This window comes from Triticum aestivum, chromosome 7B (assembly GCF_018294505.1).
Source record: "Triticum aestivum cultivar Chinese Spring chromosome 7B, IWGSC CS RefSeq v2.1, whole genome shotgun sequence".
Lineage (NCBI taxonomy): Eukaryota > Viridiplantae > Streptophyta > Magnoliopsida > Poales > Poaceae > Triticum > Triticum aestivum.
The window spans coordinates 59,308,289-59,327,537 of record NC_057813.1 but is presented as its reverse complement, the minus strand read 5'-3'; the positions used below and the strand labels follow the sequence as shown (position 1 = coordinate 59,327,537).

Below are 19,249 nucleotides of genomic sequence, written 5' to 3'. Positions count from 1 at the left end.
CCTTCCTGTAGACGCTCGGATTTACGTCGACTCGCTCCGATGCGTCCCTCTTCGTGTATCATCATGGAGTTGACACGGCCTACTTGCTGTTGTACATCGATGACATCATTCTGACAGCATCCACTGTCGCGCTCCTCCAGCGGCTCACTGCTCGTCTTCACGATGAGTCTGCCCTGAAGGACTTGGGTCCCCTACATTACTTCCTTAGCATTGAGGTGTTTCGACGGCCAGATGGGTTCTTCCCGCATCAGCAACACTACGCCCATGAGCTTCTCGATCGAGATGGCATGCTTAACTGTAAGCCCGCTCCCACGCCCGTCGACACCAAGGTCAAGGTTTCCGATTTGGATGGTTTGCCCGCATCTGATGCGGCCTTCTACCGCTCCATTGTGGGCGCCTTGCAGTACCTGACCCTGACGCGCCCCGAATTGCAGTATGCTGTTCAGCAGGTCTGTCTTCATATGCATGCTCCGCGCGACTCTCACTGGACTCTGGTGAAGCGTATCCTCCGATACATACGCGGCACTCAGTCCCTGGGACTTACACTGACGGCCTCTGCCTCCACCGACCTCGTCGCCTACTCTGATGCGAACTGGGCCGGCTGCCCGGACACACGGCACTCCACCTCGGGGTATTGTGTCTACCTTGGGCCATCCCTGATCTCTTGGTCCTCCAAGAGATAGCCCACCGTCTCCCGCTCGAGTGTCGAGGCTGAGTATCGAGCAGTGGCTAACGCCGTTGCTGAATGCTCTTGGCTCCTTCAGTTCTCCAGGAGTTGCTTTGTGATGTTCACAAGGCCACGCTCGTCTACTGTGACAACGTCTCTGCCATCTACCTCTTCGCCAACCCGGTCCACCGTCGTCGAACGAAGCATATTGAGCTCGAAGTACACTTCGTTCATGAGCAGGTGGCTCTTGGGCGCATCCGGGTCCTCCACGTCCCGACGGCGCAGCACTTCGCTGACGTCATGACGAAAGGACTGCCTACTTCTGTATTCGAGGAGTTCAGGTCCAGTCTTTGCGTCTCCGACGACGCTTCGACTGCGCGCGGGGGGGGGGGGGGTTGAATATATGGTTTGTGCATGTATATTGTATAACCCGGCCCACCTCCTAGTCATTGTATAGTTGAGGTTGTGACCCACCTTGTACTTTATATATACGTGCGCTATGCACCGATCAATACATCGTGAAGCATTGCCAAACTCTCGTTTCCAACACATCTCAACTCTTTTTTGCACTAGCTTAGCCAGCCTAGACTCAGCCAGGATGGTGCATACGATGCAGCGTGGGGCTATGCAAGGAACCAAACACGCCCTTAGCGAGACCATCTCCTGCTCTAACAGCTCGGTCCTCAGTCCTCACTCCGTCACTCAGAGAGAAAATGGCAGTGGAGATCCTGGAGTCGTGCATGGTGACGCCAAGCGAGGCGACGCCGAAGCACGGGGTGTGGCTCTCCAACCTCGACCTGCTGGTCGTCAGTAGGATTCAAAAGTTTTTTGACTTTTTTATCGCTTTAAGAATTTTTTATAATTTTTAGGTGAAAACACCACATACCACACCCCGGACGTGACGCAATATGTTTTTGCTTTGCATGCATGACAAGTTGTGACTGATTTTTCTACAATTTGTGTGTCGATTATCGTCTCGTAGCATTGAAATTCATGTTTCCGTTTATTTTTTGAAGTTGCATGACTAACATCAAATTAAACATATGGTTTTTTTTCCAGATAAACCATTCAAGGTTCATTCATAATTCAAATTATTTTACATAACCCTAAACATAACCGAGCACTAAAACTTAGACCGCAGTTTAAATAACTTAGACCGAAATTTCAATAAAAAACCCTAAAACTAGACTACTCGTCATTGCTGGTGCTGGTGAGGTCGATGACCGGCGCCATGCCGCCGGCCTCTCCTTCGCCGCCGTCGCCGCCATCGTCGTCGTCGTCGTCGTCACTGAAATCCCACCAGTTGTCTTCTTGCGCCTGCTGCTCCTGCACCGCCGCTATGGCCGCCAGCCGCTCTCGTTCCTCACGAATGGCCGCCGCCGCCGCCTCCTCTGCCGACTGGGCCAGCACCGCAAGTAGCCCCTGCGTGTCGTCGGGGTCTCCGTCTTGCGCGAGGGTGGCCTGCGCCGGCGGGATTTCGACCAGCGCCGGGGCAGGGGGCGCCTGCTGTGCCGGGGCAGTGGGGGCGGCTGGAGGTGGGCCGTGGCCGCGGCGACCACGGGACGTGCCGGCCTCGCTGGTAATGACCCCGACGATGCGGCCGGCCGCCGCATCCCTGAATGCTCCGAGGACTATGTCGAAGTTCTTCCTGCGCCAGAACCTATGTCGGGCCCTCCGGTTGTACCGGCCGCTAGGGAACGTGTAGAGCTGCTCCCTTGTCGGCGGTGGTCTCATGGTGAGGATGCCGTTCGCCCCGATCCGCCATGGCCCCGGCACCTTGGCTGCCGGCGGCACCAACACGCCATACCGGGGCATAAGCTCCGTGTCGCTGATGGTGAGGCTCAGCAGCCAGACGCCGGTCGGCCACGCGCCCTCGTCGGAGTTGCTGGAAGACATTGCCGGCGAGGAGAGGGAGATGGGCGGGCGATGAGAGGAAGAGAGATGGGCGGGGCGAGGGAGATGGCACGACATGGTGAGGGCTGGCGCGGCCTTTTATAGACGGCGGGGGAGGGAGGTGGGCGGGCGAGCCGTCGGTGGCGCGTGCCCCGAGGGAGAGGCGGGCGGCTGGCGGCACGCGCGACCACGGTGGCGTGTGAAAGCGAGGCAGCGGCGGCGTGTGAAGGCGCGGCGCGGCAGGCGAGAGATCGGTGGCGTGGGAAGGCGTGAGGACGGTAGGCGCGGCAGTGGAAGCGTCGGTGGCGTGCGGGCGGTCACCGCAGCGGCGGCAGCCGACCGGTCGCGTCAACTGCCGGCCCGAGGCGGAAGGCTGGCGGCACGCGCCCGGTCGCCTCACGCGCGGCAGTGGACGGTGCGGACTACGAGGCTACCAGGCGGGCGGCAGGTGCCCGGTCGCCGCACGCACGGCAGTGGAGGGCGCGGACTACGAGGCTATCAGGCGGGCGGCACGAGATCTGCCGTGAGCAGTCGATGCCTGCATGCACGCCGCCATTACTGCAAAGCAGTTATTGCACGACGATACGGCCGTCCGCACCACGCCCACACGTACGCCTCACCGGTCAACGCCGACTTTTTTTTAAAAAACACGCCCTCACGGCTGCCAACTGCTCGGCTCGGCTCGCGCCCTCACGACTGCCAAGCCGCTCGGCTGGTCCCGCAGCCGCGTATACACAGGCGCGCGGGGGTATCACCGCGGACGCGCCGGGGCAATTTTTTTTACATAAGACGATCGTGCCCCTGGCAGCGAAGGGGTATGGGTGAATCTCAACCCTTGATGTGTTTAAGGGGGGGTGTACCGAAGCAGAAGTGTTCTATCGTAGATTCTTGTTTGATTTTCCGTGATAAAAAAAATGCTTTTATTGGCTTATAATGTTGTTTTAAGCGAGCAAAACTATGATACGCAACCTCCGAAGACATTCACAAAGATCGAGGAATGCCTGAGGTTAGGTGGGAGCGTGTGCATTATGGAGATTATGCTGTCATCGATGTTGGGTAAAATATGCTTGGCTAACTGCTCTTACGACTGTTGGTAGGTTAGGTTCTTTGTGCGGTGGAATTCTGAACTATGAAACGAACCCAGTTCAGATAGTTGGGTTCATTATGGTGTAACAACCCATTTTTCGGCGATGTTCGTTCAGGGATGAGAAATTCCCATCGACTATGAAGACGTTTGTGGTGATCGATTTTATCGATCTCAAGATGATGTGCCAGCTCAGCCTCTTGATGGAGTTTATAAGGGTATGACGTGTGTTGATATGGATGAGTTATGTGCGCATGTATAAACGTCTGCATTTGTACTGTGTTAAAATAAGCTCTTAGGTTAGTTGTTTGATATAAATGCTACACATGTACCATGCAAAAGAAAGTTAGCTGTTTAATAGGATTGTAATTTTGTGTGTGTATTACCTGCAACCATATGACTGGATTAATTACTGCAGACAACATATTTACAATAAATCACCTAAGTATTTTCTCTCGACAACATTAATTAAAAAAGTTCCGCAAAAAAAACATGATTTCGAATTTGTTCCACTTGCACCTGCCACGCTTACCCACACATGAGTTTATAATCGGAGAGATGGCGCAGCAGTAGCTTCGCATGCCGTGATCCAATGAGCAGTCCACCGCAGTACGCAGATGTCTCCTCCCTCCTGGCAGCTGCGGGTGGCCACCAGCTGCCGCCGCTCGACGGCCGCGTGGCCATCGTGACCGGTGGCGCTGGCGGCATTGGCGCCGAAGTCACCGCGCACCTCGCATCCCTCGGCGCTCGCATCGTCGTCGGCTACATCGGCGACTCGGCACCCGCGGACCAGCTGGTCGCATCCCTCAACGCGGCCGCAGGCAGCTCCGGGCCACGTGCGGTCGCGGTGTGTGCCGACGTGTCGGACCCTGTGCAGGTGGAGCGTCTGTTCGACGCGGCGCAGGCGGCGTTCGGGCGCGACCTCCAGATCGTGGTGGCGGCCGCCGGGTTCCAGGACGCGGCGTACCCAGCCATCGCGGACACCGAGCCGGAGCAGTGGGATCGCGCCTTCGGAGTGAATGCGCGCGGCACGTTCCTGTGCTGCCGGCAGGCTGCCCGGCGGCTCGTCAGAGGCGGCGGCCGGCGGATAGTCACCTTTTCTTCGTCGAACGTTGCGTCGCTCCGGCCAGGGTATGGCGCGTACGTGGCGACGAAGGCGGCCGTGGAGGCCATGACCAAGGTGCTGGCCAAGGAGCTCGCCGGAACTGGCATCACGGCCAACAGCGTGGCGCCGGGGCCGGTCGCCACGCCCATGTTCTACGCCGGGAAGTCCGAGGAGCGCGTGAGGGTCGTCGCCAACGAGTGCCCCATGAAGCGCATCGGCGAGCCAGCGGACGTGGCGCCGGTGGTCGGCTTTCTCTGTAGTGACGCCGCCGGGTGGATTAATGGCCAGGTGATTCGGGTCAATGGTGGGTACGTGTAGTTTGTGCCTTTTGCTCATATCCGATGTGCGTGTAACTCGATTACAAATGAGAAGATCCACTCGGTCGATCTCCACGTTGTCACGTCGATTTACATGAATGAACAAGCACGGTTTTTTCTTAAATAGCAGCACACAATCTTTTCACTGGTTTAAAATGAAGCACAATAGGATACGAACACAATAAAAACACAATTGACCTTTGCATAGTTAGAATGCATACAACCAACATCAACGCATGCACATAAAAAACACATGAGCGTCAAATGCACGATTTACAAATTACAACAATGGTCATATCCGCGCCAATCATCTCATGACACTACAAAAGTGACAAGATTCTTCTTCAACAACGCCTTCAGTAAAGGAGTGACGCTCAAACCACTCCGGCACCGTACTCAACCACACAAGATCAGAATCTAGCTTGGTTTTCACCCTGATTAACCAGTCCGAACATATTCGAGCAATGCCTTCAACACAGTAACAGCATAAAAACATCGTCATCTAGAAGTCAAAGAAAGTAATGTCATTCGAGTTGAAATTGTAGAAGTGTGAGTTGTTTGAGTTTGAATAAAATAACAAAAACATGGTGTTCTATTTTCGACCATTTTTAAGTGTAAGCTTAGAGGGGGTAGCGCAGTCGGTTAATTTTGGCAATCTTGTTCTTACAAGCCCCAGCTCCAGCTAGTAGCAATGTAGGAGTAACGTCTTGTCCACCACACGACCAAGGTGCTGAAATATTTTGTGCAAACTGTTGATCGTTGTTGTCGCTGTGTCCCACGTCACTGATCTCCCTAGGTTTTTCGAACTGTTGATCATTGTTATTTTCTGAACTGTGCGAACAATCATTAAAATTCATAAATTTTTAATTTGTGAACACTTATGTGAATTTGTGATTTTTAATTCATGAACATTTCAAAAATATTTTTAAAAGATCAAATAGGATTTGCCAAATCTCATCTAGATGAGACTTTAACAATGTCTCGGCTAAGTTGTTGTTCGTCCAATCTATTTGTTGTAATCCTGGCGCAAACTTGAACCCGCTTCGTTTTTGTCGCGTGCGTCATGTGTCGTTGTGATGTCTAGTTGTTAGCTGGTTTTTGTTAGGCTTATTTTTATTTGGTCCTTTGTTTTGTTTTTCCTAGCCATTTTCATGGGCTTTTTGTCACTTGTTATTGACCTGCTTTGTAAAAGCGGAAGAGACAGGGTGCTCTCTTAGCTACCTCTTTTATCGCCCTCATTATGCGGCTGATTTGCCTCTCGCCATTCCTCCTCTCTCTCTCCATTTGCCCTTTTGTCTTCCATTATAGCCGTTGCCTTTTTCTGTGGCATCCTTTTTAATTTTGCCCCAATTGCAACTCCACCCTCACCTTGCCACTGGGACCAACCATTTTTTCGTCCCAGTTGCAAGCTCACTATTAACTTCCAAGCGAGTCCAATCTTCTTCTTGTCTCCAGTTACAAGTCCACCCTCGACTTACGCTGGTTCCCTCCTCTAAGGCCTCGTCGAGGTCCCATCCCAGACCGATTTGCATCCGCTGCTTCCGGTGAAAACCCAGTTCCCCTTGTGGACAATGGTGGCGTGTCGTCGCCCCTTCCCTTTCTAGAAGTGTTGTGTGGGATCACTAGGATGATGCTGGCTCATCTTCGCTTGTTTCATTGTGCAATGTGATTTTGTAGCTTGCATCTTATTGTGTGGTTGAGCTGCGGGTGTCGGTGTGGTCGTGGCAGGCTGTGTTTATGATGATGACTTTTTTGGTTTCTTCCTGGGTAGCTAGTTAGGCGTTGTTCATGCGAGCTGTAGTGGAAGCATTTTGTCTGCCGGCGATGCGGCGTCCTTCGAGCCAAGGCGAGAGGGTGGTGGCCTCTTCGGAGGCAATGTCGGATGGCATGGGTGACCTAATTTTGGCTTGTATGGAGTGAGAGAGGATGTGTTTTTCTGGTGTTGGCGACCCCTTCCATGATCTTCACTTTCCTGCTGGTGGTGGCTGCTATTCATGGGGTTCCAACCTTGGGGTCTCAAGCCAGTTTTCTTGGTTTCTGCTCCGGTGCTCCCCCCCTGGGTTGAACGCGAGGGGGAGAAACACAAGGACGGCTGAGATGTGTCAAAAATGCTTCGTGAAGAGGGGCACGATCGTCTTTTTATGCCAGAGGAGAGCGCGCGTACAGCCCTGTAGAAGCCCGCACCGGCGCGCGTACAGCCCTGTACAAGCCCGCACCGGCCCGATTATTTTTGTACACTGAGGGTATACATGTATTGTATGTGGGCGATTCGTTTTCCCTTGTCACGTGCTGCGGTCGTGGGCGTGGGCGGCGGCGGTCGTGGGCTAGCCACGCGGCCACGCATCACATGAAAACTTCCAAAAATGTCACATCCTATAAAGAGGGAGGGGAACCACCACTGGCCGCATCGCCCCCACCATTTACCCCCAAATCGGCTCAGTCCCTCTATCCTTGCCGCATCGTCTCCCCCTCGTCTCCATCGCCCCGCCACCGCACCTACTTGCTCAACCCCACCGCCTCCCTCTCTCCGGCGGGTTCTCTCAGGCTTCAATGGAGCAAGGTCGTGGGGCTGCCGTCGCTGCGCACGGAGATGTGGTCGAGGGCGCGGAGACCGCCACAGATGCCGTCCAAGAAGTTGCCGCCGTCGGCTGTGCGGGAGATGCTGCACCCGCAGTCGCTGGATCGGTCCCTGCGGCGGCGGATCTGGTGGCGCAGGGGGTGGTGGGCTCGGACTCCGTCGTGGCAGACTTGGTGGTGACGGCGTCTGGCGGCTCACTGGATGTAGGTGCGGAGGCGAGCGGAAGGCAGGTGGTGGATGTGGTAATGCTTCTCGTTCCCCTCTTTTCATACTTGTAGCAGATAAGCAGAAGATTTAGTAGATGGGGTTTTTTATAGTAGATTTGTGATTGATTGCGGCACCCCTTCTGCTTGTTAGGGTTTTTTGATTGAATGGTGAACCCCATTTCAGAGTTAGGGTTTTGTCAAGTTGATTCATGATTGAATTCTAGAGACATCATAATGAGAGTTAGTTAATTTATATTAGAATTTGGATTGCCGCATGTGCCCAGTTTATGTTCTGTGCTGTATATTTTGTTAGATTTGTTGTGCATATTCACTCAATGGGCCACGACGGGGGCTGAGCAGCTACCCAGTGTATCTATTAAAGTTGATATTGTAGAAATGAGGTTTAAATCCTACTTTCTGTGACAGAAGTGTATCAATTAATTGTTAAAATGAACACAGTATGTTTAACTAGTGCGCAATTTTAAAATAGTTAGGAGCTTCACTTCATTATCTATAAACTCAAATTGTAGGTATGTTTATTTTTGATCTGTAGGATTGCTGTAGTTATAAAGTAAACCATAAGTAGGTTTGGTAGACATGCAACTATGCCAGATGACCAAATCATATTAAATTTATGTTGCCTATCTCCATGCATGTATGTCATATGAAATAGTTTCACACCTAGCACCAAAAATTGCACAAATATTTCCTTTCTTGAAGCTCATGACATTACAATATACCATCCAATATACGGTTGAGAGAATAGGGCAGCTGATGCACCACTATGTACATTAGATGAGCCAGTTGAAGTCAATGCAATTACTTGTTGTCAACCACAATGCGTCACTGATATAGTTTAATTTTAGGTCAAAGTATCATTTTAGGTTATTAGAAGCACATTGCAGATTGCTTGACCTTTGCATACCGTGTTATGTAGTTAGTAGTATAAATGAATTAATTACTTATTGGTCAAAGTATCATTTTAGGTCAATGAGGAAGGTGCTAGCAACAAGAGGAAGCTGGACATCGCTGGGTTCGACGACCCGTCTGATTCTGACGACGACTTGGAGGTAACCACAAGCTTTTTTATGTCTGTTTATTAATCTGTGTGAGACGTTGTTTGTTGATGATGCCCTATATGAATGCCTCTAAATTGGAATGTTATGTAGTTTATTCACTTCTATCATAAAGTTGTGTTGTTTGGTCATTAATTAGCTCTAAATGGCATATTTGTAGTCTTTGATCATGAAATCATATTTGAATGCTCATAAATGGAAATATTGTGTTGTTTGTCCATTGAATTATTCTAAAATGGAAAGTTTTGTTATACTTTCAATTAATTGCTCTGAAAGTTATGATGTTTGTGCATTACTTAGCTGTAAATGGGATATGTGTGATGTTTTTTCATGAAACCATATATGAATGCATATAAATGAACTATTCAGTTATTTGTCCATTAAATTCTTCTAAATGGAACTATTTAGTTGTTTGTGCATTAAGTAGCTGTAAATGGGATATTATGTTTATTTGTTCATTACATTCCAGTAAATGGCAATTATCTGATGTTTGTGCATTACTTAGCTGTAAATGGGATATGTGTGATGTTTTTTCATGAAACCATATATGAATGCATATAAATGAACTATTCAGTTATTTGTCCATTAAATTCTTCTAAATGGAACTATTTAGTTGTTTGTGCATGAAGTAGCTGTAAATGAGATATTATGTTTTTTGTTCATTACATTCCAGTAAATGGCAATTATCTGATGTTTGTGCATTACTTAGCTATAAATTGGATATGTGTGATGTTTTTTCATGAAACCATATATGAATGCATATAAAGGAACTATTTAGTTATTTGTCCATTAAATTCTTCTAAATGGAACTATTTAGTTGTTTGTGCATTAAGTAGCTGTAAATGGGATATTATGTTTGTTTGTTCATTACATTCCAGTAAATGGCAATTATCTGATGTTTGTTAATTACATTACTTGGGAAGTATGTATTTATGCAAATCTTTTGTATGTGCAGTACAACTCTGGAGATGAGGTGGAAGAGTGGAACCACAGGTCCTTCATTGAGCATGAAGCCAACAAGATCAGGGAGAAGGGGAAGGCGGCGTACTACAAGTGGGGCAAGTTCAGGTGCCCATACTGCACCACTAAGCCAATTCCCAAGGATGGGGTGTATGAGCACCTTATGGCACATGCACGCGGTTTAACCAGGAGTGGGAGCGACGTGAAGATCAGGGCAGAGCATGCAGCCCTCCTGAAGGCTATGGGTCCCATCTAGTCACCATCTGTGAAGCTGGTAGTGGAACTTATCATCGTTAGTATAGTTGATGATGTTTAACTTTTGCGCTTGTATGGTTGTGAACTGTGAATCTGGAAGGTGGAAGTGTTTGTGAACTGTTAAGTAGTATGGCAGACTATTAAGTACTATGGCATACTCTTAATTATGGCAGAGACTTAATTATTCTAGTATGTCTCTGAAGTATATCAACTGTCTAGAAGCAGGTCAGCTATGCTTTGTTGCAGTGTCTATATTCTGATGCTACAATGATCACAGTAGGTGCTTCAATGTTGCTTCACTGATGAGACATGCTGCATACAGTGGACATGAGCTTGGTAATGGTGTGTGCAAAGAACCAGCCTTATCTACATAGGATATATACTAAAAAACATTGACTTGAGGTTTTAATAAGTTAGCATGATCGAATCTTCCATTATAAATATATTATTAAATTTAGAAAATGTTGAAAATCATTTTTTGTCAATGTTCTTAAGTTAGCATGATTGAATATTCCACTTCAAATATAATATAAAAAATTGGAAAATGTTGACAATCCTTTATTGTCAATGTTCATAAGTTAGCATGATTGAATATTCCATTTCAAATATATTTTTAGAATTAGAAAATGTTGAAAATCCTTTTTTGTCAATGTCCATAAGTGAGCATGATTGAATATTCCATTTCTAATATATTTTTAAAATTAGATAATTTTGAAATTTGTTTTTGTCAATGTTCATAAGTGAGCATGATTGAATAATCCATTTGAAATATATTATAAGAATTAGAAAATTTTGAAAATATTTTTTTGTCAATTCATAAGTTAGCAAGATTGAATCTTTCATTTTTGATATATTTTATAAAGTGGAAATTTTGGAGGTGGTCGCTAAAATCGCCGCCTTCTAGAGGGACCATTTGGTCTAGCTTACATGGTGATTTTTTGCACCACCTCCTAATCACACAAATTTTCTTTTAAATGGTGACCCACATGTGCCAAACATGGCTATGAAAGATAGATTTGGAAAAAATAATTTTTACAATGCCTCCTTGAGGTGTAGACCGATGTTTGGACCAGTAAGTCTATAGGGCAGTATAAATTCAAAAAAAATAGAAAATATAAAATCTTGGAAACCTAGCTTTGTTTGTGGAAGAGGTCATGTTTGCAAGAGTTGAGGTGATTTGAAGGTGGTCGACAAAATCAACGCATTCCGGATGGGCCATTTGGTCTAACTTAAGCCAGTTTTTGAACATAGGTGATTTTTTCTACCACCTCCAAATCATCCAAATTTTCTTGTACATGGTGGCCCACATGTGCTAAACATGGCTATCAAATAAAATTTGGAAAAAGAATATTTTACAAGGCCCCCTTGAGGTATAGACCGATGTTTTGAGCAGCCAGTCTAGAGGGCAGTATCAATTCAAAAAAAATTAAAAAAATATAAAACCTTGAAAACCTAGCCTAGTTTGTGCAATAGGTCATGTGTGCCAAAATAGAGGTGATTTGGAGGTGGTCGAAAAAATCACCGCATTCCGGAGGAGCCATTTGGTCCTTAAGCCAGTTTTTGAACATAGGTGATTTTTTCCACCACCTCCAAATCACCCAAATTTTTTTGAACATCGTGGCCCACATGTGCCAAACATGGCTATCAAATAAAATTTGGAAAAAGAATATTTTACAAGGCCCCCTTGAGGTATAGACCGATGTTTTGAGCAGCCAGTCTAGAGGGCAGTATCAATTCAAAAAAAATTAAAAAAATATAAAACCTTGAAAACCTAGCCTAGTTTCTGCAATAGGTCGTGTGTGTCAAAAGAGAGGTGATTTGGAGGTGGTCGAAAAAATCACCGCATTCCGGAGGGGCCATTTGGTCTAAACTTAAGCCAGTTTTTGAACATAGGTGGTTTTTTCCACCACCTCCAAATCACCCAAATTTTTTTGAACATGGTGGCCCACATGTGCCAAACATGGCTATCAAATAAAATTTGGAAAAAGAATATTTTACAAGGCCCCCTTAAGGTATATACCGATGTTTTGAGAAGCCAGTCTAGAGGGCAGTATCAATTAAAAAAAAATTAAAAAAATAGAAAACCTTGAAAACCTAGCCTAGTTTGTGTAATAGGTCATGTGTGCCAAAATAGAGGTGATTTTGAGGTGGTCGAAAAAATCACCGCATTCCGGAGAGGCCATTTGGTACTTAAGCCAGTTTTTGAACATAGGTGATTTTTTCCACCACCTCCAAATCACCCAAATTTTCTTGTACATGGTGGCCCATATGTGCCAAACATGGCTATCAAATAAAATTTGGAAAAATAATATTTTACAAGGCCCCCTTGAGGTATAGACCGATGTTTTGAGCAGCCAGTCTAGAGGGCAGTATCAATTCAAAAAAAATTAAAAAAATATAAAACCTTGAAAACCAGAATCAGGTGCATCTGATGATTCGTCGTTAAGGCCTGTCTCCGCGTCGGATTCACCGTAATAGTCGTATGCATTATGACATTCGGAAATGAACTGAAAAATACAACACAAATACATAATTACTTATCATATAATATTCCAGAATGAATTCAATTTGCATGCCAATAAATTTTTTCACTTACATACCTGACTAATGTAATCTTCATTTGAGAGCTCCGAATTGTTTTCCTGACCATCATCATGCTCATCCATCTACAAATTTTCAACACAAAAATATAATGTTGTACGATGGCACCAAAAAATTACAACGTGGTAATGCCACTCACATTAAAATCTTCCCATTCGTTCTCATTCTCTGACTGATTTCCAAGATCTGAATTGTCATCATCTGACCAATCTTCTATCTAGTCTTTCATCAGTTCTCCAAACTCCATGTCTACCATCATATAAGTTAACTCCTTATCCGCCATTTCCTACAACAAATGATGAAAACATTATCAATGATGAAATATCAACAGATAGCTAACGATCACGGATGTTCTATAAACAACCCCAACCGAGGCCGTTCAGATCTGCCAAACCAAGCCAGGAAGATGGCCACGGCACCCGTCGTGATCACTTTCTATCGCGAGGAGCAGCACTACAAAACCTAGCTAGATCTGTGATTACCTCTGCCGCCGGATACCTAGGTTAGCCGCCACATCAAATAATGATAGTCTTGGTGGACACAGCCGACGGCAACCGATGCTACGTGAATCCTACACTGAAGAAACCCAGATCACGAGGAGCAGCACTACCGGAACAAGATCCACGATTGCATGCGCCGCCGGGTAGGTAGGTTACCCTCCCAGCTAGGCTAACCACTATATCTGACGGCGGCAGTTCGTTCGATTGTTGCCGCGAGCGAGACTAGAGGGGTGCGGGGGGATGCAGGATGCGGTACCTGTGAGCGCTGGAGATTCACGATGTTGCCACGCCCGCTGTCCGACGAGATCGCCGGCGATGAGATAGCCGCGCGACGCTGGAGATCTACCGCGTGAATTATGGAGCTGCGTGAATGCTCGCGAGATTGATGGAGGTGCGTGAATGATTGGATCCGGCAGGTCCTACGTGGTCGTGGGGTCGTGTGATGTTTTTTTTCCGGACCAGGTACTGTACGTATACGGTTTGGGCTATACAGGGCTTGGCAGGGCTAGACAGGGCTTGGATCTGGGCTACGGCGTGCCAGGAAAAAACAAACTCGCGGGGACAAAAATACCCCTCCGAAATTAGGTTAGGGGGGAGCACCGGAGCAGGCCTCGGTTTTCTTAGCTTTTCTTTTGCATGTCTCTCCTTTCTGATTTTAAGCTGTGCAAGCACTCTATATTTTAGCCGTTTATTTTTTTATTATAAGTGGCTATGTTGTAATTCTGGTTGGTTGATGGCTTTGTTAATTTAAAGTCAGCTCGCCTCAATTTTTTAGGTATTCATAATCCTTAATTTTATTTTTTCTGGGAAAAACTGCAACATACTCCCTCCGTCCGAAAATACTTGTCATCAAAATGAACAAAAATGAATGTATCTAAAACTAAAATACATCTAGATACATCCATTTTTATTCATTTTGATGACAAGTATTTTCGGACGGAGGGAGTATGATATATTATATTCGATACTGCACTTTGGCCCTCAAGGAACGCCTTCCAGGGCCTTATTTTTACATGATAGTCGTCACACTCATAGTAGGAACTAACTTGACAACGGCGTGTACGCAGTGACATGATCGCACGTCGACATGGAAAACAACAAAGATGAACAGGACACGTGGTGCATCATGCGTCCATTGCAACTGCAGACGATGGTGGCACTCCTGTACCTTCCACCGCGTCTTCTTTCTCCTCGGACTCGTACGCGTCGCGCTCCTGGACCCAGAGGTCGGCGAACTCGCAGTCCTTGTACCGCTCGAACCACGGCCCGCCGGACGTGTAGTGTATGGCGCGCGGCGTGGTCCCGTCGACGTCCGCCGGGTCGACGCGGTTGTGCCCCACGAGGAAGTTCCACGCGAATGGCACCTCGCCGACATCGGCGTCGTCAAGCCACGCGAATCGGTGGAGGTGCGCTCCGCTCTGGGTGCTCACGGCCTCCGGCGTGAGCGAAGCGCGGTTCTTGGGGTGGCCGCAGTTGAAGAGCACCATGGAGGACCAGTTCTTGCGGGGGTACACCGTCTGCACGGCGCCGTCCATCTTGGTGGCCTCCTTGGGCGTGTAGTCGTGGTGCACGCACAGCACGGCGTAGCGAGGGTCGGCCATGCGCGCCAGCTCTGCCACGTCGGCGACGAAGAGGAAGTCGCAGTCCACGAAGAGCGCCCAGCCACGGTAGCCGGCGAGGTGCGGCGTCAGGAAGCGGGTGAAGGAGAACTCTGTGCTCTCCGTCGGCCCGCGCTCCCGCCAGTACAGCCCAGCCTCGCGGAGCTCCTGCTGGACGATCGGGATGACCTCCAGCGGCACGGAGGAGCGGCGCAGGAGTGACCGCCGGCAGACGCGGTATGCGATGTCCTCGCGGGAGTCGTAGCCCACGTAGATGCGGAATGGTTCCGCCGTCGCGTCAGCGCCGGTGAGGTGGGAAGGTGCTGGAGACATTTTCGGGCACCGTCACGTATCACGTATAGCCGGTACGGGTTATCAGGTGCACCGGGGTGGTGGCTTTTAAAAGGGGTGCGTCCATGCTTGGTTGAATATCTTCTCAAATTTCTTTCACATTTCTACTTCGAAGCCTAATTTCGATGAGAAAGTCCTTAGTTATATAACTTGGAGTTGGGCATATTCTCATCAAGGTGACAATTTCTTTGCACTTTAAAAACCTCGCTAGAAGTGTTGGGGACACAAGTATGCTTTTAGTTATACTTCATGTAACTTGAAGGCTTAAGTGAGATGTTTATGGATTGATATCTTGTTTTTTTTTTTTTTGCGCAATGATATCTGGGTTTCTTAACCGAGAAGGAAACTTACCACTATTACAAAACGATCTCACTTGGGACCTAATAATTGCTTGCCATCCTAGTAATCCAAGTCGCCTGCACCTAAAATCTATATGCACTAATCTGCGCCGGTGCGTCGGCCCAACGGTTCGGCCGGTCAGCCCCTGTCCGTCCGATTCAGCCAGGCGCAGCCATCCGATTGGGTCTGCGTTCTCTTCTTCCTTCCCCCACTCGTCCTCATCTGGTTTAGCCCTCGTCCGCCATTGCTCGACGGAATTTTCTGTAGCCCCCCATCGCCCCTCCTCCACATGGCCTGCTGCTTGCAGCTCGCGCCGGCTCGCCGTCGCCGCTCGCCGCATCAGTAGCCGTCAATCTGGCGTTTTTGACCTCTATCGTTGTCTTCTTCACGACATGATGCCATCTCTTCCCCTCGCGTATCCGGCACCAGCAGGTCAGCCGCACCTTCTTCCCCCAAGCTCTGCGCCTGTCTCTCCCGCACACATCTGGTCCTGCCTCTGGCCACCTCGCCCCCCATCACAACCCCCACGACCATCTCGCGCTGCTCATCACCGTGTTTGAAGCACCGTCGTAGCAAATATGCATGGATGTAGCAAAAAATCTTCGCCGGTGGTAGCAAAACCGAAGCACAGTTGCTGCGAATCGCCGTCGCGGGTTGCAGCTAATCCATAAACGGATGAAGCAAAATCCAGCGGCGGTTGTAGCAAAAACGTCGCCACCATCGTCGAACGTCACAGCTAAGTCGCGAAGCATGTAGCAAACAATAACGCCGATAGTAGCAAAAACATCAACTGTTGCAGCTCCCGACCGAGGTCACAACTAATCCGTACATGGTTGTAGCAAAAGAATTCACCGGTGGTAGCTCTGCCGAAGCCGGTTGTAGCACACATAGTCTTCGTTCCAGCAAAAACATACATCTTGTTGATCACCGCCGTGTTCGCACATCACAGCTAAGCCGTGAGGTATGTAGCAAAACAACGATGTCGGTAGTAGCAAAAGCGACAACGGGTGCAACTTTTTTGGTATTGACAGTAGCCATCCCTGACATATGTCGTCGTGGTTGAAGCTTTTTGCGATGCCGGTCGAAGCTTTTTGCGACGCCGGTTGTAGCTTTTTGCAATGGCACTAAGCGGTCCCAGCATTTGGTGTCACCGCTTGAAGCTTTTTGCGGCGCCTGTGGCAGCTTCCTTAAACACCAGTTGTAACATGGGAGGTGTCGCTTGATGCTCATAGCTCCGATGAGATTCTCCCAGTAGTAAATGCTCAACGGCGTCGCCCATAGCAGCTCGTAGTCTCCCGTCGTCTGCCCCCGAGCTCATAAGCCATGGCGCCCGTAGCAGCTCGTAGGAGCCCCCGTCGCAGTCCGCCCAGAGCTCGTAAGGCATGGCCGCACTGACCTTGAGCTTGCAGGCCATGGCGCATGGGAGCAGCACCCCCATGGAGGAGGTGCAGCGTGAGGTGCGAAGGAAGGAGTGCTCGGTGGTGCCTGGTGCTATGGCAGAGGAGACGAGGCGGAAAGCAATGGAAAAGCGAGGTCACGGCCGCAAGGAAGAAGGAATGGATGCGGGCGTTGGGGAGAAGACAAGGTACACATGTTTCCTTCCTGGTCGCTAGCGCCAGCATGGCGTGGCGAAGTGACCGGCCCGAGCGTTCCGCCGGCGCACCGCGCGTTAACGTTTCCCAAAATCTATTCGAGAGTTGTAATCCTATCCTATCCTATCCTATGTACCTAAGACTAGTATAGTGGGGAGTAACTTCGACGAGTAAAGTGTATATGACTAGTCTATTTTTCGTCTATATTACTACATTTATAGTGAGTATTAGTATCATAAGTGTGATAACATAGAGAGCTTCATTTATTACTTTGTAGAGTTATGCTACATTGAAAACTGCTATGTGATGGTAACATAGATTCATCCCCACTAAGGCTGCCTGTAGTGGGTAGTATCATAACTTAGTATCATGCATATGATACTACTAGTGTATGATACTACTTCCATAATGCATAATATCATATATTAGTATCATAGATAACTTTATTATTGCCATGCATAAGATATAGAAGCATATCATTTATTATTATACATTATCATAATACGATACTCAAGCCCCTCTTTTTTCATTTAATTTTATGTCACCTCAACAAAATTGTCTGGTTGACATGCATGATACGATACTCCCATTACGACTAGCATAACTTATTTATCTTAATATGCAAGCAGGTCAGCTCATCATATAATTATGAATGAAATAAGACTCCCTTCAACATGCAATCATGCATGGGAAAAGCCCCACCATAAAATTCAACCTTACATGGGACAAAAATCCATTCAATTATTCTACTTATTTTCATTAAATACCATTACAACTATACATGATCAAATATAGTAAGTCATATGTTTTTTAATTTTGGTTCTCATGTTATCAACCCGAATTTTCATCAAACAATTCCAGCAGCAACGCGTGGGGTATCCTCTAGTTTACACTAGTTTTGGAGCCCAAAATGACACCCAACTACGACCTTAGTTTTATTATAGATTGTATCTTGTTCCATCCTATGCAATACATTTGTTCCTCTAGTCTCAAAGCAACTTAGACTCCCCGAATTCCCACCATATAAAAAGTATCAAAATGGAGAAAATACCACTATAACAGTTCACTAGAGCCTCTGTTGTCCCAATAATTATTAGAGGGCCCTCTAAAAACTCCAACTCCAACTAAAACTGACCATTTAGTGGTAGTGTACAAACTCATTCTAGCAATTTTTCTTATTTTCTTGTCATTTTTTTCTTAGGATTTATTCTACGGGCATAAGATATGGTTTATGTAAATTTTTGTGGAGAGTGTTTTTTTCAGAATTGACCAAATATAATATAAAAATTCACCGGAAGTACAAAACATCTCAAACATACTAAAATTGCATCGAGATTATGAGACCACCAAACGACCATTACCAATTAATCGATGTATGCTGTCAAGTCATCTTTTTAGGGTGTATGATGTTGCGTCAAGTATTGCCATCAACTACAATATCAGTGTACTGATGTGCTTTCCGGTCCATGATGGTCAGGTTAACACTATGCACACTAGTACATCATGGTGCTATACAAACGGTTTTTAACCTCTTTCCGCGACGGCGTTCGAAACCGTCACCTAGTGAGTGTGGGCGATTAGGAGGTCCTTACCACATGACCCAGAAACCGTCGGGGATATGCCCTCCCGGCACACACGCTCGGCAAAATAAGGTCGTGTGCGACCGGCGAGCGAGCAAATACGGTTATACGTACAGTAGTGCTAAAAAAATACAATTATACAGGCGAAATCATTTCCGGTCGTAAGTACATCCCACACAGTCGGTCCCCGCGAAACGTTTCTGTTTGTATATACATCCCATACAGTCACTGCAAGGAAAACGTTTCCGTTCGTAGGTACATCACGCATAATTTACCCCGTTAAATCGTTTGTGATAGCGTTCCCATTGCACCCAATATTAAAAAAATTATCATTTACGTTATTGAATGCATCACACACGGTGCGTAGAAGAAACCTTGTGGCAAAGGCTATCCATTACACACAGTTTTTATGCGGTAAACGTTTGCGCAAGGTGGCCTAACGCAAACAGTTTTGAAGAGAATGTCGTGTGTGATTGTTCATCGATCCAACACGATTTATTCCTAGAAACTGTATGCGTTGCCTTAGGTCATCGGCCACAGTATTTTC

The 19,249-nt window shown here is 47.4% G+C and overlaps 2 protein-coding genes across 2 annotated transcripts; one reads left to right on the top strand and one right to left on the bottom strand.

Moving 5' to 3' along the window:
* The first annotated feature begins 2,636 nt into the window (after positions 1 to 2,636).
* On the top strand, positions 2,637 to 5,068 carry LOC123157640 (NADPH-dependent aldehyde reductase-like protein, chloroplastic). Its single transcript, XM_044575897.1, has 2 exons — positions 2,637 to 3,008; positions 4,201 to 5,068. Exons 1-2 carry the CDS (start codon positions 2,637 to 2,639, stop codon positions 5,065 to 5,067), a joined length of 1,239 nt encoding a protein of 412 aa, XP_044431832.1. The 3' UTR covers position 5,068.
* A 9,204-nt stretch (positions 5,069 to 14,272) lies between these two features.
* LOC123155449 (protein CDI-like) lies at positions 14,273 to 15,197 on the bottom strand. Its single transcript, XM_044573618.1, has one exon. The coding sequence runs from the start codon at positions 15,171 to 15,173 to the stop codon at positions 14,367 to 14,369; it is 807 nt and encodes a 268-aa protein (XP_044429553.1). The 5' UTR covers positions 15,174 to 15,197; the 3' UTR covers positions 14,273 to 14,366.
* Between the last annotated feature and the right edge of the window lie 4,052 nt (positions 15,198 to 19,249).

Bases quoted from the DNA above. Each gene is read 5' to 3' on its own strand.
- LOC123157640 (XM_044575897.1), top strand. From the start codon at position 2,637: ATGGTGAGGGCTGGCGCGGCCTTTTATAGACGGCGGGGGAGGGAGGTG. The intron at 3,009-4,200 runs GTGCCCGGTCGC...TTATAATCGGAG, and splicing joins GGCTACCAGGCGGGCGGCAG to AGATGGCGCAGCAGTAGCTT.
- LOC123155449 (XM_044573618.1), bottom strand. From the start codon at position 15,173: ATGTCTCCAGCACCTTCCCACCTCACCGGCGCTGACGCGACGGCGGAA.